At 44.7% G+C, this 27,124-nt stretch overlaps 1 protein-coding gene across 4 annotated transcripts in view; it reads left to right on the top strand.

The window, feature by feature from the left end:
- Positions 1-18,836: 18,836 nt before the first annotated feature.
- Positions 18,837-27,124, top strand: part of BRSK2 (BR serine/threonine kinase 2) — a 171,358-nt gene continuing 163,070 nt past the window's right edge. For all 4 annotated transcript variants that reach the window (XM_069740145.1, XM_069740143.1, XM_069740144.1 and 1 more), the window contains exon 1: positions 18,837-19,456. In XM_069740145.1, coding sequence (XP_069596246.1) covers positions 19,363-19,456 — 94 coding nt within the window. In that variant the 5' untranslated portion in view covers positions 18,837-19,362. The remainder of the gene's footprint in view (positions 19,457-27,124) is intronic.

The raw sequence follows: 27,124 nt of genomic DNA, 5'->3' as shown, positions 1-27,124 counted from the left end.
CCCCCTGACTCCATGACACATCTGTGCAGGTGCCCCCTGACTCCATGACACATCTGTGCAGGTGCTCCCGGACTCCATGACACATCTGTGCAGGTACTCCCGGACTCCATGACACATCTGTTCAGGTGCCCCCTGACTCCATGACACATCTGTGCAGATGCTCCCTGACTCCATGACACATCTGTTCAGGTGCCCCCTGACTCCATGACACATCTATGCAGGTGCCCCCTGACTCCATGACACATCTGTGCAGGTGCCCCCTGACTCCATGACACATCTGTGCAGGTGCCCCCTGACTCCATGACACATCTGTGCAGGTGCCCCCTGACTCCATGACACATCTGTTCAGGTGCCCCCTGACTCCATGACACATCTGTTCAGGTGCCCCCTGACTCCATGACACATCTGTGCAGGTGCCCCCTGACTCCATGACACATCTGTGCAGATGCTCCCTGACTCCATGACACATCTGTTCAGGTGCCCCCTGACTCCATGACACATCTGTGCAGGTGCCCCCTGACTCCATGACACATCTGTTCAGGTACTACCGTACTCCATGACACATCTGTGCAGGTGCCCCTTGACTCCATGACACATCTGTTCAGGTGCCCCCTGACTCCATGACACATCTGTGCAGGTGCCCCCTGACTCCATGACACATCTGTTCAGATGCTCCCTGACTCCATGACACATCTGTTCAGGTGCCCCCTGACTCCATGACACATCTGTGCAGGTGCCCCCTGACTCCATGACACATCTGTGCAGATGCTCCCTGACTCCATGACACATCTGTTCAGGTGCCCCCTGACTCCATGACACATCTGTTCAGATGCTCCCTGACTCCATGACACATCTGTTCAGGTGCCCCCTGACTCCATGACACATCTGTGCAGGTGCCCCCTGACTCCATGACACATCTGTGCAGGTGCCCCCTGACTCCATGACACATCTGTGCAGATGCTCCCTGACTCCATGACACATCTGTTCAGATGCTCCCTGACTCCATGACACATCTGTTCAGGTGCCCCCTGACTCCATGACACATCTGTGCAGGTGCCCCCTGACTCCATGACACATCTGTGCAGATGCTCCCTGACTCCATGACATTTTTTCCATTGTCTGAGTCCACGGATGTTGGACTGCACTCGGATGACATCAGAGTGCCTTTTGCTTGTGCTGTGTCTACTTTCACCCTTGTCCCGTGCTTAGCTACAGAAGTATGAGTAGGTTCTGTGTGTGACTTGTTGGATTGTGGATATCATTGAAGGCTGCGTACCAGCTTTAGAAGTTACACCCTGCCCAATGGCTAGGGGATAACTTCCCGATCACTGGGGGGAGATCCATCTGTTGGGACCCTCACTGATTCTGAGAACAGAGCTCTGAAGAGCCTTGTATGTATGGAGCAGAAACCAAGCATGCTTTCCTCCACGCCATTCATTCTCATTGTTAGTGCCTAATGTAAGCCACGATACCCTTGAAAGCTGCAATGCCCCCATTGTCAACTGGCACCTGACATGCCTCCCCTCGGTGAGCCACGGTGTGCCTACAGTGATAGCTACATTGATCCACAGTACAAGGTGTAAAAGTCAACTACGGTTTTTTTGCGTCCAGTGCCAGTCCGAACATGCCACCAAAACCCAGATACAATTGCCCCAGTGTCAGCTGTAATGCCCCCTGGGCCGGCCATAATTATGGCTGTGATATTAGTAAGCCAAGGTTCCAATTTCGACTCCTTGACTCTACTTACTCTATCCACTAGATGGTTAATATGTTACAGATCGTTGGTGATATCACTGCTGCACCAATCACTGGAATTGGGGTCCTGAGCCCCTCATTCTATTTGAGCAGCGCTCCAAAATGCCCACTGCCTCTCCATTCAATATGTCACTGACTTACAAGCACTATTGTGGACTCAGCTGTTCCCTGTTAGGCTGGTTTCACATTTGCGTTTTTGCGGTAAAAAACGCATGCGTCAAAAAAACGCAGCGTTTGCACGCGTTTACATGCGTTTTTTCACCATGCGCTTTTTTTTTTAAACGCATGCGTTTTGAAACGCAAGTGTGAAACCAGCCTTACACTGCCCTCCATTGTAATGTATGCCTGAAGACCCCCATTCTCATAATAGGAGGGAATCTTACAGGTGGGACCCCAGTGGCCAGCAAGATAGAAGGATAAACTGTGATTTTGGGATACCCCTTTAACCACAATGTCCCCCAGGCTCTGCTTCCTTGCTGTTTTATTCTCCCAGCAGTGGCAATCTGGAGCAGATCTATAACCTGCGGTAATGGAAAGTCCGACCTCTGTGCATACAATGTGCATGCCTGTGTATAATGTGCATATAGCGGAATACACTGAATAAACTGACAGAAATACAGCTACCTTCTGTTATATCTATAACACTCACATGATTGAATATATGGATGTAGTGCAGGCAGCGTCCAAGATCCACCAAGCAGAGAGAAAACCACTCATGATTATTGCTGGTCTGTTTCTTAGAGGATTCAGTGAACCCTAAATGTGGATCTGGTTCAGCGGTGCTCACTGTGCAGTAGATGCGGCTACATCACATCACGGCAGGGAGCACAATACTCTAATTTAATAACCCAAATAACATAATAATCCATCATGGTTTTCTCAAAAGTACAGTGATTGCAGTAAACCTCACAATGTCCCATTCCCCTCCAAATTCAGTTTGATTCAGGAGAAGACGATTTCTAGCATTCAGCAGGCAGTGGCGTAACTAGAGTCCGATAGGCCCCGGATCAAGATTTTGGATTCGGGACCGGCCTCTCTATCCTGATAAATTCTGTCTAATTCTGTCTGTTTGTCTGTAAGGAAATATCGCGTTGCAGATTGGTCGCCACATAGTTCACTCATGTTTACTGAACAAGTTCTGTCAGTCACAGTGCCACGTAGTTGTCACGTTTACTGAACAAGTTCTGTCAGTCACAGTGTGACGTAGTTCAGTCACGTTTACCGAACAAGTTCTGTCAGTCACAGTGCCACGTAGTTCAGTCACATTTACTGAACAAGTTCTGTCAGTCACAGTGCTACATAGTTCAGTCACATTTACTGAACAAGATCTGTCAGGCGCAGTGCGGCATAGTTCACTCACATTTACTGAACAAGTTCTGTCAGTCACGGTGCCACGTAGTTAAGTCACGTGTACTGAACAAGTTCTGTCAGTCACAGTGCCACATAGTTCACTCACATTTACTGAACAAGTTCTGTCAGTTACAGTGCCACATAGTTCACTCACGTTTAGGCTACGTTCACATTAGCGTTGCGCCGCCGTGCGTCGGCGACGCAACGCGCGACGCACGCTAAAACGTGCGCAAACGCGCGCAAAAACGCGCGCGTTTTGCGACGCGTGCGTCGTTTTCCGACGAAAATCGGACGCACAGAAAATGCTACAAGTAGCGTTTTCTTGCGTCCGACGCTAGCGTCGGAAACGACGCACGTGGCGAAAAACGCCACCAAAACGACGCACGCGTCCCCTATGTTAAACATAGGGGCGCGTCGCCGCTGCGTCGCCGGCGCGTCGCCGGCGCAACAGCGACGCACATTGGCGGAACGCCAATGTGAACGTAGCCTAATGAACATGTTCTGTCAGTCACAGTGCCACATAGTTCACTCACATTTACTGAACAAGTTCTGTCAGTCACAGTGTCACATAGTTCACTCACGTTTACTGAACAAGTTCTGTCAGTCACAGTGTGACGTAGTTCAGTTACTGTGGTGTCTGTTCACATGGGATGCATTCTGGATAGGCTGTAAGCCGAATTGTCTGCATCACCTTTGTGTGAACAGCGGCACAGATAGACAGACTTTTTCTGTGCATTAATATGCCAGGCAACCACCCCCTCCATGGATTGGCAGGTTGTGAGTGGTTGCCTCATCAACTTTTTTTGCACCTCTCTTAAGTGTGTCCACTGCATCCTGTTAGTGCATTTGTCTGGAGGCCTGGGCAGGTAAACATCTCTGCTCTGCTTATATTTTTCACACTCGTGGTAGCATGAGACGGACTCTACAACACACACACATGTGGCTCAGGTAGTGCAGCTCATCCAGGATGGCACATCAATGCGAGCTGTGGCAAGAAGGTTTGATGTGTCTGTCATCGTAGTGTCCAGAGGCTGGAGGCACTACCAGGAGACAAACCAGTACACCAGGAGACGTGGAGGGGGCCATAGTAGGGCAACAACTTAGCAGCAGGACCACTACCTCAGCCTTTGTGCAAGGAAGAACAGGAGGAGCACTGCCAGAGGCCTCTAAAATGACCTCCAGCAGGCCACAAATGTGCATGTATCTGCACAAACGGTTAGAAACCGACTCCATGAGGATGGTCTGAGTGCCCGACGTCCACAGATGGGGGTTGTGCTCATAGCCCAACACCATGCAGGATGCTTGGCATTTGCCACAGAACACCAGGATTGGCAAATTCACCACTGGCACCCTGTGCTCTTCACAATTGAAAGCAGACGTGACAGAGTCTGGAGACGCCATGGAGAGCGAACTGCTGCCTGCAACATCCTTCAGCATAACCGGTTTGGCAGTAGGTCAGTAATGGTGTAGGGTGGCATTTCTTTGGAGGGCCGCACAGCCCTCCATTTGCTCGCCAGAGGTAGCCTGACTGCTATTAGGTCCCGAGATGAGATCCTCAGACCTATTGTGAGACCATATGCTGGTGTGGTTGGCCCTGGGTTCCCCCTAATGTAGGACAATGCCAGACCTCATGTGGCTGGAGTGTGTCAGCAGTTCTTGCAAGATGAAGGCATTGAAGCTATGGACTGGCCCGCCCTTTCCCCAGACCTGAATCCGATTGAACACATCTGAGTCATCATCTCTCGCACCATCCACCAACAGACTGTTGCACTGTTGCACCACAGACTGTCCAGGAGTTGGCGGATGCTTCAGTCCAGGTCTGGGAGGAGGTCCCTCAGGAGACCATCTGCCGCTTCATCAGAAGCAAGCCCAGGCACTGTAGGGAGGTCATACAGGAACATGGAGGCCACACACACTACTGAGCATCATTTAATTGTCTTAATGCATTTCCGCTGAAGTAGGATCAGCCTGTAATTTTAATGTTCCCTTTATTTTTTTGAGCAGTGTATATATGCCCTCCATCTTGGTATATATGTCGCTCATCCTGGGCCCCATCCTGGTATATATGCCCTCCATCTTGGTATATATGTCCCTCATCCTTGGACCCATCCTGGTATATATGCCTTCCATTCTGGTATATATGTCCCTTATCCTTGGACCCATCCTGGTGTATATGCCCTCCATCCTGGAATATATGCTCTCTATCCTGGTATATATGTCCTTCATCCTGGGACCCATCCTGGTATATATGTCTTCCATTCTGGTATATCTGTCCCTCATGTTGAGACCCTTCCAGGTATATTTGCCTTGAATCCTGGTATTTATGCCCCCCATCCTGATATATATGTCCCTCATCCTAATACATATGCCTTCCATCCTAGTATATATGTCCCTTATCCTGGATCCCATCCTGGTGTATATATATAGCGATCATCCAGGTATATACTGTATATCCCCTGTTGTGCCACTTTTCTTTAATGCATAGAAAAAATAAACCATTATACTCATCTTCCTATCCTCTCCACCGCGGCACAGGGTCCTCTTCTGAAGTCGGCAGGTGACTTCCTCATGCAAGCGACGGGAATGCATGACACCACTGCCATGCTGATGTCAGCTGCTGGCCTCTTATTGGCCAACAGCTTGTATTGCCGCGCACGGACCGGACGGGTCTCTGCGCCACAATACACCAGCTGAATGTGTGTCCAATGACGCACATCCAGTTGAAGTTTGTGCTGGCGTCAGCGGGCCCCCCCACCCGCACGAGCCCGGTCATGACCTCTGCGACCGCTGTCGTTACGCCCCTGTCATCAGGTTTTGCTTTGTGATGAACTCTTTGTCTAAACTGTGCTTGGTCTTGGTTCCTTAACCCCTTCATGATCTTGGGATTTTTCATTTTTCCGTGTTCGTTTTTCACTCCCCTCCTTCCCAGAACCATAACTTTTTTATTTTTCCATGAATTTGGCCATGTGAGGGCTTATTTTTTGCGGGACGAGTTGTACTTTTGAACGACATCATTGGTTTTACCATGTCGTGTACTAGAAAACGGGAAAAAAATTCCAAGTGCGGTGAAATTGCAAAAAAAGTGCAATCCCACACTTGTTTTTTGTTTGGCTTTTTTTGCTAGGTTCACTAAATGCTAAAACTGACTTGACATTATGATTCTCCAGGTCATTACGAGTTCATAGACACCTAACACGACTAGGTTATTTTTTATCTAAGTGGTGAAAAAAAATTCCAAACTTTGCTAAAAAAATAAAAATAAAAATTGCGCCATTTTCCGATACTTGTAGCGTCTCCATTTTTCGTGATCTGGGGTCGGTTGAGGGCTTATTTTTGCGTGCCGAGATGACGTTTTTAATGATAGCATTTTGGTGCAGATACGTTCTTTTGATTGGCCGTTATTGCATTTTAATGCAATGTCGCGGCGACCTAAAAAACTTAATTCTGGCGTTTCGAATTTTTTTCTCGCTACGCCGTTTAGCGATCAGGTTAATGCTTTTTTTTAATTGATAGATCGGGCGATTCTGAGCGCGGCGATACCAAATATGTGTAGATTTGATTTTTATTTTATTGATTTATTTTGATTGGGGCAAAAGGGGGGTGATTTAAACTTTTATATTTTTTTTATTTTTTTCACATTTTTTTTAACTTTTTTTTTTTTACTTTTGCCATGCTTCAATAGCCTCCATGGGAGGCTAGAAGGAGGCACAACTCGATCGGCTCTGCTACATAGCAGCGATCTGCTGATCGCTGCTATGTAGCAGAAATGGAGGTGTGCTGTGAGCGCCGACCACAGGGTGGCGCTCACAGCCACCGGTCATCAGTAACCATAGAGGTCTCAAGGACCTCTATGGTTACAATGGAGACGCATCGCCGACCCCCGATCATGTGACGGGGGTCGGCGATGACGTCATTTCCGGCCGCCCGGCCAGATGCGGTAGTTAAATGCCGCTGTCTGCGATTGACAGCGGCATTTAACTAGTTAATAGGTGCGGGCAGATCGCGATTCTGCCCGCACCTATTGCGGGCACATGTCAGCTGTTCAAAACAGCTGACATGTCCCGGCTTTGATGCGGGCTCACCGCGGAGCCCTGCATCAAAGCAGGGGATCTGACCTCGGACGTACTATCCCGTCTGAGGTCAGATAGGGGTTAAAAAAGTGAGATTTTAATACCTATTAATCCTCTTGCTTAAAGGGGTTGTCCAGCAGGGCCGGACTGGGACTAAAATTCAGCCCTGGCATTTGAAGTTACACAGGTCCACTTGTCGCATGGTGACTGTATAATATCTTTGTACACTTGTAGGTTACAAGAAGTGAGGGGAGTGTAACACGACTATATAACATATAATTACAGCTGTATCCAGCATTACAGCTCAGTCCCCATATAATGTAATACAGCACAGCCCCCATAGAATGTAATGCAGCACAGCCCCATAGAATGTAATACAGCACAGCCCCCATAGAATGTAATACAGCACAGCCCCATAGAATGTAATGCAGCACAGCCCCCATAGAATGTAATACAGCACAGCCCCCATAGAATGTAATGCAGCCAGCCACCATAGAATGTAATACAGCACAGCCCCCATAGAATGTAATACAGCACAGCCCCCATAGAATGTAATACAGCACAGCCCCCATAGAATATAATACAGCACAGCCCCCATAGAATGTAATGCAGCACAGCCCCATAGAATGTAATACAGCACAGCCCCCATAGAATGTAATACAGCACAGCCCCATAGAATGTAATGCAGCCAGCCCCCATAGAATGTAATACAGCACAGCTCCCATAGAATGTAATACAGCACAGCCCCATAGAATATAATACAGCACAGCCCCCATAGAATGATGCAGCACAGCCCCATAGAATGTAATGCAGCACAGCCCCATAGAATGTAATACAGCACAGCCCCATAGAATGTAATGCAGCACAGCCCCCATAGAATGTACTGCAGCCAGCCCCCATAAAATGTAATGCAGCACAGCCCCATAGAATGTAATGCAGCCCCCCCCCCCATAGCCCCACAATCCAGTTATCACTCATTGATGTATATATAAGAAAAAAAAAACACTCTCCTCACCCTTCCTCTTGCCCCGCGCTGCTCCAGACTCCGGTCTCAGCAGCTGCAGTCTGCCTGGGACACAGAAGGTGCGCGATGATATGACGTCATCACGCACCCGCAATGTCAGAGGCAGAGCGGGGAATGATGGGAGAGAGACCGTCAGCAGACGCTCTCTCCTCCATCATTGCATTCAACTGTACCGGCGTCATAGACACCGGTATAGTTGAATGCGGGGTGTCGGGGAGTGTGCCGACAGCGGGGGGAGTGTGCCAACAGCGGGGGGAGTGTGCCAACAGCAGGGGGAGTGTGCCGACAGCAGGGGGAGTGTGCCGACAGAGGGGGGAGTGTTTTGACAGCGGGGGGAGTGTGCCAACAGCGGGGGGAGTGTGCCGACAGCGGGGGGAGTGTGCCGACAGTGGGGTGAGCGTGCTGACAGCGGGGGGAGTGCCAACAACGGGGGGAGTGTGCCGAGAGCGGGGGGAGTGTGCTGACAGCGGGGGGAGTGCCAACAACGGGGGGAGTGTGCCGAGAGCGGGGGGAGTGTGCCGAGAGTGGGGGGAGTGTGCCAACAGTGGGAGGAGTGTGCCAACAGCGGGGGGAGTGTGCCGACAGCGGGGGGAGTGTGCTGACAGCGGGGGGAGTGTGCCAACAGCGGGGGGAGTGTGCCGACAGCGGGGGGAGTGTGCCGACAGTGGGGGGAGTGTGCTGACAGCGGGGGGAGTGCCAACAACGGGGGGAGTGTGCCGAGAGCGGGGGGAGTGTGCTGACATCGGGGGGGAGTGCCAACAACGGGGGGAGTGTGCCGAGAGCGGGGGGAGTGTGCTGACAGTGGGGGGAGTGTGCCGACAGTGGGGGGAGTGTGCCGACAGTGGGGGGAGTGTGCCAACAGCGGGGGGAGTGTGCCGATAGCAGGGGAGTGTGCCGACAGCGGGGGGAGTGTGCCGACAGCGGGGGGAGTGTGCCGACAGTGGGGGGAGTGTGCCAACAGCGGGGGGAGTGTGCCGATAGCGGGGGGAGTGTGCCGACAGCGGGGGGAGTGTGCCGACAGCGGCACACTCGAGCGGCCCACTACTGCCACCGGCCCTTCTGGCATTTGCCAGAACTGCCCGATGGCCAGTCCGGCCCTGTTGTCCAGTGATAACTTAATGATCGGTAGAGTTCCACCCTCTGTGATCCGCACAGATCTGCAAAATGGGGAACTATTATCCTAGTTACAAATTGGTGCATCAGACTCATGGGAAATGGATGAAGCGTGGTTAAGTGGTTGGACCCGCACCGTTCAGTAAGTCATCCTAGTGTGGTGAATTTGTGAAAAAAAATGCAATTCCACAAATTGTTTTTTTCTCATTATTTACATTGTTAACTACATGGTAAAAATTATCCAGCAGTATGATTCTCCAGGTCAGTATGATTATGGTGATACCAAATATTCACAGGTTTGTTTATGTTACATTAGTAAAGGAAACATGGGCTTGTTTTTTGTGCCTGAGAGGATTTTTTTATTGATACCATTTTGGGGTAGACATTATTTTTTGATTGCCTCTTATTAAATTTTCTACATTATTGCTTCGGCTGAAAAAATTAATTCTGGCCTTTAGATTTGTTTTTATTACGCTGCTTACCCATTGGGTTGATCAATTTTTTTTATTTTTCTGTAACTATACCACCTACCGTATATGTATTTTTTTATTCTTTGCTTTTAATGGGGAAAATGATGGTGATTAAAACTTTAATATATATATATTTTATTTTTTTTTTCATATTTTTTAAAACATTTATTTTTAACTTTTTTCTTAGTTCCTTTAGAGGACTTGAACTGCGAACACGGTCTCCTATGAACATGAGCAAGAGTACTGTCATGGCAACCCATGAGCGCCCCGTGATCGTGTGACAGGAGCGCCGATGGGCACATAAAATGATGCGTCCTCCTGCTGGTGCTCTGTAAATGCCCGCTGTCAAAAATTGACAGCAGAATTTAGCAAGTTAACAGCCACAGCAGAATTTAGCAAGTTAACAGCCACAGCAGAATTTAGCAAGTTAATAGCCACAGCAGAATTTAAGTAAGTTAACAGCCACAGCAGAATTTAGCAAGTTAACAGCCACAGCAGAATTTAAGTAAGTTAACAGCCACAGCAGAATTTAAGTAAGTTAACAGCCACAGCAGAATTTAGCAAGTTAACAGCCACAGCAGAATTTAGCAAGTTAACAGCCACAGCAGAATTTAAGTAAGTTAACAGCCACAGCAGAATTTAGCAAGTTAACAGCCACAGCAGAATTTAGCAAGTTAACAGCCACAGCAGAATTTAAGTAAGTTAACAGCCACAGCAGAATTTAGCAAGTTAACAGCCACAGCAGAATTTAGCAAGTTAACAGCCACAGCAGAATTTAACAAGTTAACAGCCACAGCAGAATTTAAGTAAGTTAACAGCCACAGCAGAATTTAAGTAAGTTAACAGCCACAGCAGAATTTAGCAAGTTAACAGCCACAGCAGAATTTAGCAAGTTAACAGCCACAGCAGAATTTAAGTAAGTTAACAGCCACAGCAGAATTTAGCAAGTTAACAGCCACAGCAGAATTTAGCAAGTTAACAGCCACAGCAGAATTTAGCAAGTTAACAGCCGTGGAGCACCTCTCCACTCGTAGCTGTTATTGACAGCATGATGGATGAATATCACATTCATCATCTGCAGGCAAAGATGCGGGCTCAATTTCCGAGCCTGCTTCAAAGTCAAGGAACAAGCATAATTTACCAGTACGTCATATGTTTTTAAGGGGTTAATAAGGACTTGTCACTCCTGATTATTTTGGTACTGATCCTGCATACAATTACAGGATATGGGCCTTTTTATTTAGTAATCCGATATGCAAATTGTTATTGTCTTTGTCAAGTAGGTGTGGCTCACATCTCACAGTGCTAATGCAGAGGACCCTAAACATCCCCCCAGGGAATCCTGTGAGCTATGCCCCTTCGCTCCAAAAAAAAGCCCCAAATTTCTGGAGCCATATGGCGGATTACAAAAAAAAAGGAAAGATGAATATTAAGAAGAGCCAGGAATAAAAGAAGTGCAAAAACTGGCCACTTATGACCTGGTGACTTGTCGTCTGTGTCTTTAGTAATCTTAGACTGGTTGATAGGAACTTAATGACCAACAATGCTATTTACGGGTTACATCCATACCAAAGGCAGTGCACGCCTAACAACCAGCCTCAGATAACTCGTCTGTTCAGCTGAAAGCCGGATTGGCACTGAGCGTCCTGCAGAGAAGAGAGAAAGCAGTTTGGCAGCAGGCAAGCCATTCCCTTCCCCATCTCAGTCTTTGGCTTTGTGAGGTTAGAGATATGGAATAATAAATTGATCGGCCCTGCACAGCGGCTCCAGTTGCGTCTCACTTTATATTCCATTTTTTGGCAAAGCACAAAACTCCAGTTCAAAATCACAATTTTTATGCAAATGAGCAAGCGTCGGAAATGCAGAAATGGAGTCAATAGGCATATACGGCTCAACGGCTGAATCACTCCTGTTTATTACAAATTTAGATACATTTATTTGTTTTTATTTAAAAAAAAACGTTGTCAATGCACTTATATGATTTTATTCACATTTCCGTTATTTTACATTGGAATTACTTGCACAGGTTTTTTTTTATATTTTTTTGTTTTTCTTTTTTTTCAATGCTGCACTTTACAAGGATTCCTTAGCCCATATAATATTGTAAAAAAAAAAAAATTTAACAAAGGACGGAACTACGGTAATACAGATTAAGATTGGACAACTGAGAAGATAATAATGAATTAAAATAATAGAGAACGAAAATGGAACAAATAGTAAAGACTAAGGATTTCTATAGCACATCTGTACTTGATCTACTTTGCATTTTCTGATGCAATAAAGGGATAGTTTTATTAATCATTCTCATACCCAAAGTCCTAATAGATTGTTGATAGCGGTATTAAAGTAATTACCAGTGTGTTAAGCATTAAAAAAAAAACATTTTTTATCTCTCTTTTTTGTGTTTCAACTTTGTGCTGTAGCTAATCTATTTTGTAGACACTATTGTTAGGATTAGTCTCCTTCCGCCTCTGGTAGCTAAAAACCTACAGTAGTTCCTTCTTACTTTCTCACCTATACTGCTATGCTATTTTAAAGACTCTGCTCCTTCCCTGAAACGCAGGATGGATTTCTTGTCACTATTGTCAGGATCAGTCTACTTCCCCCTCTGGTAGCTAAAAACCTACAGTAGTTCCTTCTTACTTTCTCACCTATACTGCTATGCTATTTTAAAGACTCTGCCCCTTCCCTGAAAAGCAGGACCGGTTTCTAGTCACTATTGTCAGGATCAGTCTCCTTCCTCCTCTGGTAGCTAAAAACCTACAGTAGTTCCTTCTTACTTTCTCACCTATACTGCTATGCAATTTTAAAGACTCTGCTCCTTCCCTGAAAAGCGGGACGGGTTTCTAGTCACTATTGTCAGGATCAGTCTCCTTCTCCCTCTGGTAGCTGAAAACCAACAGTAGTTCCTTCTTACTTTCTCACCTATACTGGCTGGCTGTAGGGAGGGTAACTGAGCATGTGTGTCCACCAGCACCACCAGATCATTAGATGCACATGCCCACTGCTATACAATTTAAACACCAGGTGGTGCCATACTATGTAAGGAAATATACCGTAAGTCGACTGGACTACGTAAATGGAAAAAAATCTTTATTTTTATGATCTATACTATGATTAAAAAATTAATATTTATTGGTAAATTTAATACAAATAACACAAAATAGAAAAGTAATGAATTTGTTCTTGTGGCTCTTACAACAATCACGAAAAACCAACTTTAATAAGAATATATAACTTGAAGTCACTGTTGTACCAATGCTGACGGAAAGTAATTACTATGCATCGTTCATTCCAAAAAGAAAGGAATTTGGAGGAAGAATAGGTCAGATGGACTCAGAGTGCTAATATTGTGGGGAAATCAGGGGGTGGACTTTCATGTACGGCCCGGGAACATGTAGTCACAGGGGATGAATAGTGGTCTTGTTGAATGTCATGTATCAATATCACTGATGACGTACGTGAGGTTCCCAATGCTCCGAAGCAACATGTTGGGAATGAAGATATATTATGATATTTAATGACCAAGGAGATATTATTACAGAAATATAGACAAGACAAGGCAAGAATATATCTAACATGCTACATGTAGGTATGTACATGGACGTTATAGAAGGCTTGGATGAGTGACTTCTGCAGTGGAGGTCAGATAAGTCAGTAGGATATAATAGTTGGATATTATAGAGGGCAATCAGTTACATTAAAACTAATTCCTAATATGGAAGGGGCAAATTTTATCCTTAAAAGGGGTTTTCTGGTTTTAGGAAATTCTTGTCTCCTGGCTGTATTTTCAGTAAAATACAAATCTGTGCTTTACTGCCCCTCCCCAGGTCTAGCGCTAGTCTCTGCTGCCTCTTGAAAAGACACATTTTAAGGGCATCTTTTTTATTGCACCTTGCGCAGGGAATTTGCTCCTTGCTGACGAAAAATTTCTTCCCATTGACATGTATGGTAAAGTATAAAGCAGAAGTCGCCGGAGGAACGGTCGGGTCGCTCCTTTTAGCTTTTGAATCCTGAAACAGTTCGAAAATGAAGCTCGAAAGACTGAACATATGAACAGCAACTCTGGAGTGTTTTCTGAGCCCACATCAGCTTGGAAGTCTCCGTAAGAAAACGCTTTACTTCTTAAACAATCCTTTTTTTTACTTTGCACTGATAAGGGGCAAGACTCTCAACAAAGCTGCAAAGCAAATAGAGGTATTTTACTTTTAAAAAGGCTCATTTAGGGGCCAATATTGGCTTCTAAGATTACTACTTGCAATCGGTGGCATTAGAAACCCTGCTCTCCTCTGTGAAGATGAGATATATATATCCTATGGGGCCATAACTGCATGGAGCATTATATGGGGCATCTATGGGGCCATAACTGCATGGAGCATTATATGGGGCATCTATGGGGCCATAACTGCATGGAGCATTATACTACGTGACTGGGCAATATACTACGTGACTGGGCAATATACTACGTGACTGGGCAAAATACTACGTGACTGGGCAATATACTACGTGACTGGGCAATATACTACGTGACTGGGCAATATACTACGTGGACATGCATATTCTAGAATACCTGATGCATTAGAATCGGGCCACCATCTAGTATATATATATATATATATATATATATATATATATATATATATATATATATATATATATATGCAACCAAAAAAGAAAACAGCCGGGCGGCACCACCGCCAATGATACTGTGGGAACCGCTCACCTGTGTCTTGAAGGCGAAGCCCAGTCCTGGGTGCGAAACTCCACTGGAAAACAGCCACGATGAATCTCATATAAGAAGAAAGGAGCGCACTACCTGGACGTTAGATGCGGGTGAACTTTATTCCAAAAGCATAAAAAACATCTTCACGACCGGGGGTGCTGTGAAAAGAGTGCGGCAAAGCTAGACGACGGCCGTTTCGCGCCCGACCGGCGCTTCAACGGGTCAGTGTGGATGCAGTCAGTAACACCAGGTGAAATAGGGCCAGGTGAGGCACAAGCCCCACCTCCCCACTTCCTCCCGCAATACACTAAGCACATCCCACTGCGTGACGAGTCACTTAAAACATAAGTAAAAGCATATCATCAAACACCAAAACTAATAACAACGAGCGCTAAACCTGGAAGGAAAGGACATATAAGCACATCTTGTATAGCGGATTAACGAATCATCCCATAATGATAAGAATCAATGCCGGTAATACATCCTATATGTTCTTTTTACACTCTATATATTTTCTTATAAAAAACACTACATGTTTTTTAACGGATGGCCTAATATAAAAAACCATACCATGCACTATCTTAATGAATTAACCAGCGAACACCACTATAAGAAAATAGACATATCTACCCGGTCATTAAAACCTAAGGGGCCCATTGCGTTAGTACGCATAATCCATCTCGCCTCCGCTCTCAATAATAGATTATGCAGGTCGCCCCCCCTGCTGGGTAAGGTAATTCTCTCTACACCTGCAAACGTCAATACACTGGGATCACTGTGATGTATCTCGCGGACATGTGATATTAAACGCGGTACTCCTTTACCCGTGCTAATGGTACTGCAATGTTCGCGAAAACGCATATAAAGACACCTAATGGTTTTCCCGATATAAAAGCGTCCGCATGGGCAATACAGTACATACACTACATTTTTTGTTTTGCAGGAAATAAATGTATTAACCTCATGCCTGATAGGGCCTATATGCAAAAAACGTCCTGTTATATGAAATTTACATTGGGGGCACTGACCACAACGATAGTTCCCCTTAGGAGTACCGGAACTAAGCCAATTGCTGTTCTCCCGGGGTAGTCTATTATGCACCAAGATATCCCTTAAGTTTTTACTCCGTTTATTCGAAATTAAAGGGCCTTTTTTTACTATTTCCGTTAAGTCCTTGTCTCTCTCAAGGACATGCCAGTTTTTCTTTATGGCACTCCTAATAAGGCCATCTACCGGGCTAAACTGGAAACTGAAGGTGAAACGTTTCCCTACTGGTCTTTGTGTCTCTGACCTATCCGTGTGGGTTTTCTCTCTAGCCACCTGTAACACCTCTTCTGGGTATCCTCTTCTAATAAACCTTTGGCATAGTTCGTTGGTCTGGAGGGTGACCCCCTCTTGTGTGCTATTAACCCTTCCCACCCGCAACAATTGACTGTATGGTAAAGTATATATATATATACATACGTATATATAATATATATATATATATATATATATATATATATATATATACACCTAATTCTGAATTACAATCTATGTTAAGCCATTTTAGGCTAAAGTCTTCTATGCACCTTAGACTAACTTACTGTTCCTGGTGGGTATGGCCAACAGTCTAATTCATATGGTCACGTCTGGACTAAGAATCCACCATGTCCGATTTCAGAATGCTGAGCCTATGTATGGCGTAGGCAGGTGAGAAAGCAGCTGGCCAAACCACTGAGCAGCTATCCATGCCGTATAGTCCTTAACTGTCCTGCTCCTTGGCTTTATCTTGGGTACCTCCATTTCTCTTTTGTATGTTCGCTGTGAATTGCTCAGCTTTTAGTATTCTTTCCTTGCAGATCTGCTATACTACTGATGAGCTCAAACAATGAAAGTTATATTGTCTTTATTTCTTCCAGTCATTTGTAAAACTCATCCTTGGCTAAAGGAAAGATTCTGAAGCTGGAGCTTCATCCAAAATGGTAAGGCCTGAGCAACATACAATCTCCATACACAGTATGTCTACAGTCAACTCCTTCATGAAGTTTGTGCTATTATTGCACACCCAAGACATTACTAATAATTTGGCAAATTACTTATTTTTTTTCCTGAGCTGGTCCTGGTGCTGCACGAGTTCAATCCGATGTTTGTTATTGACTCCATGGAAGACATTGGACAACACTCATGTGACATCTGAGTGCAGTCCCATTTCCATGGACTGACAGAATGGGGAAATTTGTTCCTCTATCTTCTCCTCATTTGAGAGAATCGAGCCACACTATGATCACACACTGATCAAACTCAATAAGCCCGAATCTCTCGGATGAGAGAATATACGGTCGTGTGATCATAGCTCTTGCTACATGTCTGTTTCAATAACATAGATTTTTCCAATCAGATAATGATTCTGCAACATTACTGTTCCTCTTGTATTCCTCCTGGACATTTTGCATTGATTCACAACCTGGTAATCGAGCATTACCAATCCCTTTGTGAATTTGGCTTGTCCATACTCCTATACACTATAATACCATTTACTTAGTCACTACATTGTCATAGTTTTTAAGGTTGCTAACCATTGACAAGCGGAATGGTGACGCCATTGTCAATTTTGAAAAAAATACTTTCACGATTGAATGACAACTGGTTTAGTCATCTTGACTTAGTGCTGGCGCGCTCCCCCCGGTGCTGCAGAGGCAAAGCTCTCTGTTTGTAGCACAGTTCAGAAAAGTGGCACCACCATGCACCACTCCGCTGGTCTGAACAGTGAATCATCAGGAGCGCACCGCCCACTGACAAGCAGGAAGCTGAAAGGCACGGGAGCGGTGTTGTCACAGGTGTGTCAGAGGCTGCAGACAGTCGCACAGAATCTAGTTGCCAGAGTATTTGGCTTTGTAGACTCCTTCCTAGTCCTTCCGACTTTAGGACCCAGTGGCAACCTCCCCCGGCTCTAATTGATACACCTGGACCAGGGTGTTTATAGACTCTCAGCTTCTTGCTGAGAGTTGCCGGTGATATTTCCATTTCCCAGTGTTGAGGCTTGGAGCTATAGCAGTCGGCTATCTTCCTCTTTGGTGTTTGGAAGACATCTGTGTTTCTGTCTGAGTCCACTCAAGTTAAGTGTTCTCCTTGTTTGTCTATCCCATCTGTCTTTAGTTATAGCGGGGATCGACCAGCGCACACCCTGTCCTTCCCTAAGCAGGGCTTACTGCTAGGGTCAAGCAGGGTTTAGGTATCCTGCTTGGCGATAGGCGCGAAACCTATATAGGGACGCTTAGGGCAGACAGGGTGATGTTAGATCTGCCTAGGGATCTCCACTCCTCCCTTCCCCTCATCCCTTTGTGTTGCACTTAGTCTTTCCTACACTGTGAGTGACAGGTGTGCTCCTGAACAACAAAGAGGCAACAACCCCCTTTAATTGCTGAGCTTTGTGTATAGAAGAGGATGAGTTGGCGGGGCATATGGCACAGTATATGGGTGCCAAGGGGGAATTTGCACCAACAAACCATTTTTCTTTGGCCAGTGTAGTTACCGGTACATACAGTGGCGGGGCAATCAGCTGGATCTTTGCTCTGGGTGCAATGATCATACACCGGTCTGAACAATTTCAGGTCATTTATCATTTGTATGAATTCTGGCTGCATGTATGGTCCACTGAATAAGCAGTCAGACACATTGTAACGACCTTCCGTACAGTTCATATAGCTCAGCAGCCGGGATAAAACGTACAAATCCCCAGATATAACTGGTATAGAGCGGCGGCACAGAGCGGACGTTAGGGAGGCGTAAGGAACATTTATATCACGGGCAGTCATATGGAATTAATATGTGAGTCCGGCTCTGCCTCCTTCTACTGGAAAATCAATATATGCTGCTCAGAACTACGGGACGTAAAAATAAAAGCTAAACGTACTGAATGAGGCATCCGCAGCCACAGTGTAGAAGGACGAGGGGCTTCCCAGTACACATATAGGGTGGGCTTGTCTTTACTATGGGTCCACTAATTGCCTTCTGTGCAGAATGAATATCGTACATCATTATCCATGTACATCATTCATTATTTCATAGAGTCAGATAATGGACGGTTCTTCTTCTGGATGATTTCTTTATTTGTTTTTTTTTTTAGTTACATAAATAGAATTGCAGAGATTGTGGACATAAAACACATTGGGATACAATGTTGCAATCCCGGTCACACATCCCTACACACAAGGTAACCCCCCTCCTCGGTCCAATTAAAATGCATCCTTCTGCCACCAACCGGAAAACAGCTTTGCATCCGCCAATGGTTGTGTGGATAACATCCCGGCTCCATAGGGCTGCATGTCCCCCCTTCACTCCCCACCTCTAAGCAGCGAGCGTGAGGATTGATCAGCAGGTCCCTGCTGAGCTGCTTGCATGTAACAAGGCAGCGTCCACACCATGCTCCCTGCACCGTAACGCCGTCCTGCCTGCCTCCCTCACTACTGCATTATAGGTTTTCCTTCCGTATAAAGGGGACGCTGCTTTTAAGTCCCTACAAGGCTGTGGGTTTTTTTTTTTTTATTATTATTATTTTTTTTTTTAATTATTTTTTTTTTTCTTTCTTTTTTTTTTTTTTCATTCATTCCATTCAGTCTCACCGGAGCTCTGCATCGAGACAGGACGTGCGTCAAGGAGACAGGGTGACAGAAAAGCAAGTCTTTATTGATGGTGAGGACCGAAAGGATCTCCATTGGGCGTCACAAGAACGGACAGGTTTATCCAGCAAGAGAGGGGGGGAGAAGAAGCAAAGACAGCCATCCCCCCCTCCCTCTCCATCCCCGGCCCTCCTCCCCCCTTTTCTCTTGAGGATTTTCCTTGCATCTGGATCCCAGTGGAAAGAGAGAAGAGAAGATGACCACGGTTGGGAAAGATGGTGGTGGAATACCGCACATGCAGTACGTTGGGCCGTACCGGCTTGAGAAGACACTGGGAAAGGGGCAGACAGGTGAGTGCTGCCGGAAACAAAGATGTAGGAGGGGAGGGCTGGGTGGGAGCAATTCTTCAGTCTGTGGGAGGACCTGGGATCAGAAATGGTCTTCATGGTGCAAAGAATATAGAACCCATAAGCCAACACCATCCTGCAGGCTGGCTTTCCCTAGACATCTGGTGGAGGAGGCTTACGGGCCTGGATCCACCAGGGCTGGAGTGGAGTGGGGTGGAGATGGACAATATGGAACCAAGAGGTAGAAAGCAACTTCCAAGAGGTTGTAGTTAAGTAGTGGTGTGTGGGCGTCAGGAGATGAGGAGGCAGTGACACTCCAGCAGCTGACATGTCCTGTAGGCACCAGATCCGGACACTGTTCTCCTCATCAGGACCGTCATCTACAGAAGTGCACCGTCATGGCATCTCCGTAGGTTCCCTCCAGCTGTAAACTTTGTGACTGCGACCACTACAGATGTGAGCGAGCAGTAAGCCATCATTTATGACATGTGCTCCGGGGACGCACACCGCTTCTCTAGACCTCCAGATATTTAATAATGGGGGCAACCCTCGGCAGTCTGCTGATTTTGCAGGTCTAGTGCATGGGATGGGATGGGGGCACAGAGCTGCAGAGGGCTCGCCATTGCCTTTGTTTGTCTGCCTGGATGGCAGTGAGCTGGGGCTTGTATGAAGCTTCTCCGGCCAACGCTCCGCCACAACTTTCTCTCCACTTGTGAAGGACACAGGTCCCCAAACTTCCTAAAAGGTGTGCACTGGGGAACCACAACTCCCAGCAGCAGCAGCTGACAACTCGCCAAAAGGCTAACCTTCTTTGTCTGAATCCAGTTAACCCCAAACTTGCCCTTAGCATGTAGCCCATCTTATCTGCACTTACTCAGCTATTGTTCCCTGTTATCAGACACTTGAGACAAGGCTGACTGTAACGTTCTGCGACAAGATGGGACAACCGATAGGGATTCTAGAAAAATGTCTGCTCCTAATATCACTGCTACATGTATCGCTGAGTGCACAGCAGAGGGGAAGCTATTGTTCCCTGTTATCAGCCATGTCCAGTCGAGATGTGGCTGCCTGTAACGTTCCGCAACAAGATGACTGATAAGAAGTCTAGAAAGATGTATATTCCTAGCATCAATATACGAATGAGTGGAATCTATTGTTCCCTGTTATCAGCTATTTCCAGTCGAGATAAGGATGCCTTTAAGAAGATGCAATGACTATAAAAATACCCAAAGTGTCTACTCCCAATATCACTACCATATATATATATTGCCTACACTTGCTGCGTGCACAGTTGAGTGGAATCTATTGTTCCCTGTTATCAGCCATTTCAAGCAAACTGTCAGGAAGTCCAGGAAAATGTCTGCCCCCAGGATCACTACTTTCTGTCTTGTATACGGCATTGATGTACATACGTATACGTTGTATTTGCCGCCGTGTTTATGCGTTGAACTTTTATAAAGTGCTGGCGGCCCTCGCAGTGTACTGATCGCGGGGCGGCCGTTCTGTAATGTAGGGATTTTACTAATATTAAAGAGCATTTAGGCATTTGTATTATGGGGGCAGATAATCCCCCGACTACAGATGTGCAGGGCCGTGTGTAGACGGCAGTCATTGCCCTGCACTGCTGATTACGCCATCAAACAGAGACCGGCTTCACGTCTAGTCCGTCCAATGGCGGATGCAGACGGAGGAAGGCCCCTGTGCGAGAACAGTATATGGGCACAATATAATGCACAATTACACCTGCTTGGTGCTGGCAATGGGCCCCTTATCTCTCGGGCCCCTGTGCGGCTGCACATGTTGCACCAATGATTTGTCCGTCCTGTCCCGTGATGTGATGGCCCGCTGTATACATCATGGCTGTACCCATCTGGCAGTGTAAGGGTAAAGTCCCATTTTGACAGCGCTGGTGGCGTGCATGCTTGCGTGCTACCATCCGTCATACAGGGGAACAATAGCCACAGCTCAGATCCTCAAGGGCTTTGGGAAGGGGGGATGTGTCGTGTCCAAGGAGGGTTAGGAAATAGACGGATACAGCTATATATTGGTCTCTTTTATTTTGTGGAAGGAGAAGCAGGTGCTGGGGCTGACCGGTGTGTAATTAGCCTGGGGGGGAATATTCAGCTGAGACTTCCAGCAATGTGAAAATTATCCATATGCCCCCCTTCTGTCAGTGCACACACAAAGGCTGATGACCCGCATCCCCCCGCACAAAGACGCACACACAATATGTCAGGACATATCGCCCGAGACATACACCTCTCACCTCTGACACCAAATACACGTCACACCACAGACAAAGGTCTGATGTAACCCCAGACATCCAGGACTGTACACTGTGTATATATATGTGTCCGGGAACAGATAGACAGATAGATAGATAGATAGATAGATAGATAGATAGATAGATAGATAGATAGATAGATGATAGATAGATGATAGATAGATAGATAGATAGATAGATAGATAGATAGATAGATAGATAGATAGATGATAGATAGATGATAGATAGATAATAGATAGATGATAGATTGATGATTGCTAGATAGATAGATATTAGATAGATAGATAGATAGATATTAGATAGATAGATGATAGATAGATAGATAGATAGATAGATAGATAGATAGATAGATAGATAGATAGATGATAGATAGATAATAGATAGATGATAGATTGATGATTGCTAGATAGATAGATATTAGATAGATAGATAGATAGATATTAGATAGATAGATAGATAGATAGATATTAGATAGATAGATAGATAGATATTAGATAGATAGATAGATAGATATATAGATAGATAATAGATAGATAGATAGATAGATAGATAGATAGATAGATAGATAGATAGATAGATAGATAGATAGATACAGTGGGTACGGAAAGTATTCAGACCCCTTTACATTTTTCACTCTTTGTTTCATTGCAGCCGTTTGGTAAATTCCAAAAAGTTCATTTTTTTCTCATTAATGTTCACTCTGCACCCCAACTAGACTGAAAAAATAGAAATGTAGAAATTTTTGCAAATTTAATAAAAAAGAAAAACTGAAATATCACATGGTCATAAGTATTCAGACCCTTTGCTCAGACACTCATATATAAGTCACATGCTGTCCATTTCCTTGTGATCCTTCTTGAGATGGTTCTACTCCTTCATTGGAATCCAGCTGTGTTTAATTAAACTGATAGGACTTGATTTGGAAAGGCGCACACCTGTCTATATAAGACCTCACAGCTCACAGTGCATGTCAGACCAAACAAGAATCATGAGGTCAAAGGAACTGGCCAAGGAGCTCAGAGACAGAATTGTGGCAAGGCACAGATCTGGCCAAGGCTACAACAGAATTTCTGCAGTACTCAAGGTTCCTAAGAGCACAGTGGCCTCCATAATCCTTAATGGAAGATGTTTGGGACCACCAGAAGTCTTCCTAGAGCTGGCCGCCCAGCCAAACTGAGCAATCATGGAAGAAGAACCTTGGTGAGAGAGGTAAAGAAGAACCACAAGATCACTGTGGCTGAGCTCCAGAGATGCAGTAGGGAGATGGGAGAAAGTTCCACAAAGTCAACTATCACTGCAGCCCTCCACCAATTGGGCCTTTATAGCAGAGTGGCCCAACGGAAGCCTCTCCTCAGTGTAAGACATATGAAAGCCCTCATAGAGTTTGCTAAAAACACATGAAGGACTCCCAGACTATGAGAAATAAGATTCTCTGGTCTAATGAGACGAAGATAGACCTTTTTAGTGATAATGCTAAGTTTTATGTGTGGAGAAAACCAGGCACTGCTCATCACCTGCCCAATACAATCCCAACAGTAAAACATGGTGGTGGTAGCATTATGCTATGGGGGTGTTTTTCAGCTGCAGGGACAGGACGACTGGTTGCCATTGAAGGATACATGAATGCGGCCAAGTACAGAGATATCCTGGATGAAAACCTCTTCCAGAGTGCTCTGGACCTCAGACTTGGCTGGAGGTTCACCTTCCAACAAGACAATGACCCTAACTGAATAATTATGACCATGTGATATTTCAGTTTTTCTTTTTCAATAAATTTGGAAAAAAAATACATTTCTGGTTTTTTTTTCAGTCAAGATGGGGTGCAGAGTGTACATTAATGAGAAAAAATGAACTTTTTGGAATTTACCAAATGGCTGCAATGAAACAAAGAGTGAAAAATTTAAAGGGGTCTGGATACTTTCCGTACCCACTGTAGATGATAGATAGATAGATAACTAGATAGATAGATAGATAGAATACATAGATAGATAATAGATAGATAGATAATAGATAGATAATAGATAGATAATAGATTAATGGTAGATGATAGATAGATGATTGATAGATAGATGATAGATAATAGATAGATAGATAATAGATTAATGATAGATGATAGATAGATGATAGATAATAGATAGATAGATAGATGATAGATAGATAATAGATTAATGATGGATAGATGATAAATAGATAGATGATAGATAATAGATACAGTAGATAGATAATAGATAGATGATAGATAATAGATAGATAATAGATAGATAATAGATTAATGATAGATATATTGATGATAAATAGATAGATAATAGATTTATAGATAGATAGATAGATAGATAGATAGATGATATACCGATTTTTCATTGTAATTATAGAAATACTGCAAGAGAGAGAATGAATGAATGAAACAAGCAATGATCTCCCAAGGCTGTGCTCATGTTGTCATTATGTGTTATGTTCTTACAAGCGCCATGATGAATTCTTTATGATCAGTTTTGTAATAGATCCTATTGACTATAATGGGGCAGTCAGACTTCTATTTATTTTTTCCTACACAAACTAGCACAGAAACATGTCCGACCACAAAGCAATAGCAACATGGTGATAAATAATGTAAGTGTGAGCGTAGCCTTCCTGCAGCCATGTCACAGGCTGGCACCAGGCTGACCAGTGTGTAGAGCGTGTCTGATCGTATTATGCACACGGGGTCTGCAGCACACGGGGACGGCTCCCTCCACAATCACAGATTGACCCGAGGTGTATCCAATTCTAATAAAACGCGGAATTATTCAGACTGATCATAAAGGTGCAGATGTGTTACCAGCAGCAGGAGGCGAGACATCTGCCAACCTACGGGTCGCCCCATACATCACTAGTGGAGCGTCTTACACCTCGCCAGCGGCTCATATACCATCTTTACTTGGTTTCATGACATTTTCCAAGATATTGGTTAAACTGTTTTTAGTTACTACGTGTCCAGAGGTCAAAATGTATTGTTGTATAGTTCACATGGGCACTGACCAGCCTAGAAGCGGCCATAGAGTTGATATAAGATTTTGGCTATCCTATTCCTGACAATTCCTCTTTAGACCTTGGAACGGTTGAATGTGTAGGATTATTTCAGGAGGGCAGGAGTATATATGGCTGCCAGCCACCATTTTCACCAGTTATAACCTCTTCTATTTCTTTTTTCAATCAGATCATTTTTTAACTGTGAAATATATCAAAATACAGTCACATTCTAATTTTGTTTTAAGAAACAATCAAAACAAAATAAAAAAAAATATGTAATTGCGAAGCAAATAAAAACCAACTGAGTTTTTAGTATTTACATATAATTATCCAAGACCCTTTTGTTTCCCGAAACTAAAATCTAACACTTTGGGTATGTGAGTTTGGGACTAGAGATGATTTAGGAGATTTTTCAGGTTTATGACAATGAAATGTGCAGTCTATCATAGTGTTTCTGAGAAGTTCGGAGTAGTTAACCATTGTTCCCATAGCATTATACATTTTTAAGGTTGTTTTTAAATATATATTCCCCTTTCCATACATAAGACATTTTTTAGTTTGGATTCAATTTTTCTTTCTTTGCTGGGGGGATTTTTCTGTCCAATGTAGTGCTAATAGTTTTCTAGCTTGAAATAGCACTCAGGAGATAGCTGTAGCTATAGGGGAATCCGGCAGGCTCTATTTCTAATTTGCAATTGACACTGAGCTGGTGGATGAAAGATGTCTGTCACACAAAAAGATGGGATTCCTGCTCTTTTTCCCTTTGGTAGCACACAGAGAGAATCAGCAGAGGCATAGAGAAAATTATACAGAGCTACCAAGCAGTGTAGCTGTGAATCCAGCACCTGGATAAGCTGGCTAGAATCTGCACAGTCTGTTTCTCCACCTCTTACTCTATTCCTCACGATCCCCACTCAATAGAATATAATAGGAAGTGTAACATGCTGTGTTACACACAAGTGTGACTGTGGCATAATAGATGTGCACCTATTCTGACCCTCAGGCAAGGGGTTCCTGGCTAATAGTAAATGAAAAAAAAATGTTCCAGCTGTTCTTAATAAAATGCTTGACTTTATTTCATGCTTTTAAAATACAAACAGCCCCACGGACAACGCACAGGAGGACATGACCTACGGGTTTCGATCGCTGCTGCCGCGATCTTGATCAAAGGATTACCCCTGAAGGTGGAGATGCCTGGGCCTCATTCCTTCCTCTGTTCCTACGTAGCACTAGTCTATACAGTGTATGGGGAAATACAAAACAGGATAGACAGGGCAGAAATGGAGGTACAATGACATGACACACTCTCAGGAAAATACACAAAGGAATGAAAAGTGTACAGCCCGAGAGGCAACAAAGTAATATAAAGATACTAGGAGAAAAGGAAAAGGTTGACCAAACACCGTTCACAACAACGATAGAAATAACTAGGATGTGTCCAACACTTCGGAGGAGCTGCAGCTCTAGAAGTCGACGCCTGAGTCACTCTGTGCTGACCATAGCTATCTATGGAGTCACAAGGAGGATTGTCTGAACCTGTGGAATCCACAGACCCTGACGCCGCCATGACAGTCGGAGATGTTTGTGACTTTTGACACTTCACTTTACTTGTAGTCCGCCTCGCTTTGACCAAGACATATTTGAGATGTTCTTTCAGAGTGAATTATGAGTTCAGTAAGCGAGAGGGGGGTTGGGAAGAAGTGGCTTGTAAGAGGAGAAAGAAGAAGGCATATCTTTCAAAGATTATTCTATTCGCTTGTACTATTGATTTATACGAAGTAAAGTTTCTTGAAACCACAGTTCCTATTTAAAATGTCTTTTACATCAAAATACCTACAAACTGGAGGTGCAACCCCACCGGCAATACACTATTTTGTTCTCCTGGTTAGGCTTTATTCACATTTGTGCAGTGGCTTACGTCCATAGCAGAAATCGCAGTCCTATGTCAGATATGTTGTATGGTGGATCCCAAGGGCACAAGACAGGAGCCATTGAGTTGTAACACGTTCTGATACACGGGTAGCCTGCGTCAGCAGTGTAGACACGGCCTTAGACCCAATGCAACCGACCATATTATGACTCATTATATGGCAGCTGCAGTAATCTTTTGGTCACTACTGCAAGGAATCTATGCATGAGTCCTAAACTTTTAAAGAGAATCTGTCACCAGGGTTTTTGCTAACCCATCTGAGAACAGCATGATGTACAGACAGAGACCCTGATTCCACTGATGTATAACTTAATGGGCTGCTTGTTTCAGTTTTGATTAAAACTATGGATTAAAAACAATTTTATCTGCTGCAGATCTAGCAGTGCTCAGAAATGCTGAGCTCCGTATAACCCCGCCCTCACCACTGATTGGCAGCTTTCTGTATATA

Source organism: Ranitomeya imitator, chromosome 9 (assembly GCF_032444005.1).
Source record: "Ranitomeya imitator isolate aRanImi1 chromosome 9, aRanImi1.pri, whole genome shotgun sequence".
Taxonomy (NCBI): domain Eukaryota; kingdom Metazoa; phylum Chordata; class Amphibia; order Anura; family Dendrobatidae; genus Ranitomeya; species Ranitomeya imitator.
This window is presented reverse-complemented; position numbering and strand designations above follow the sequence as displayed.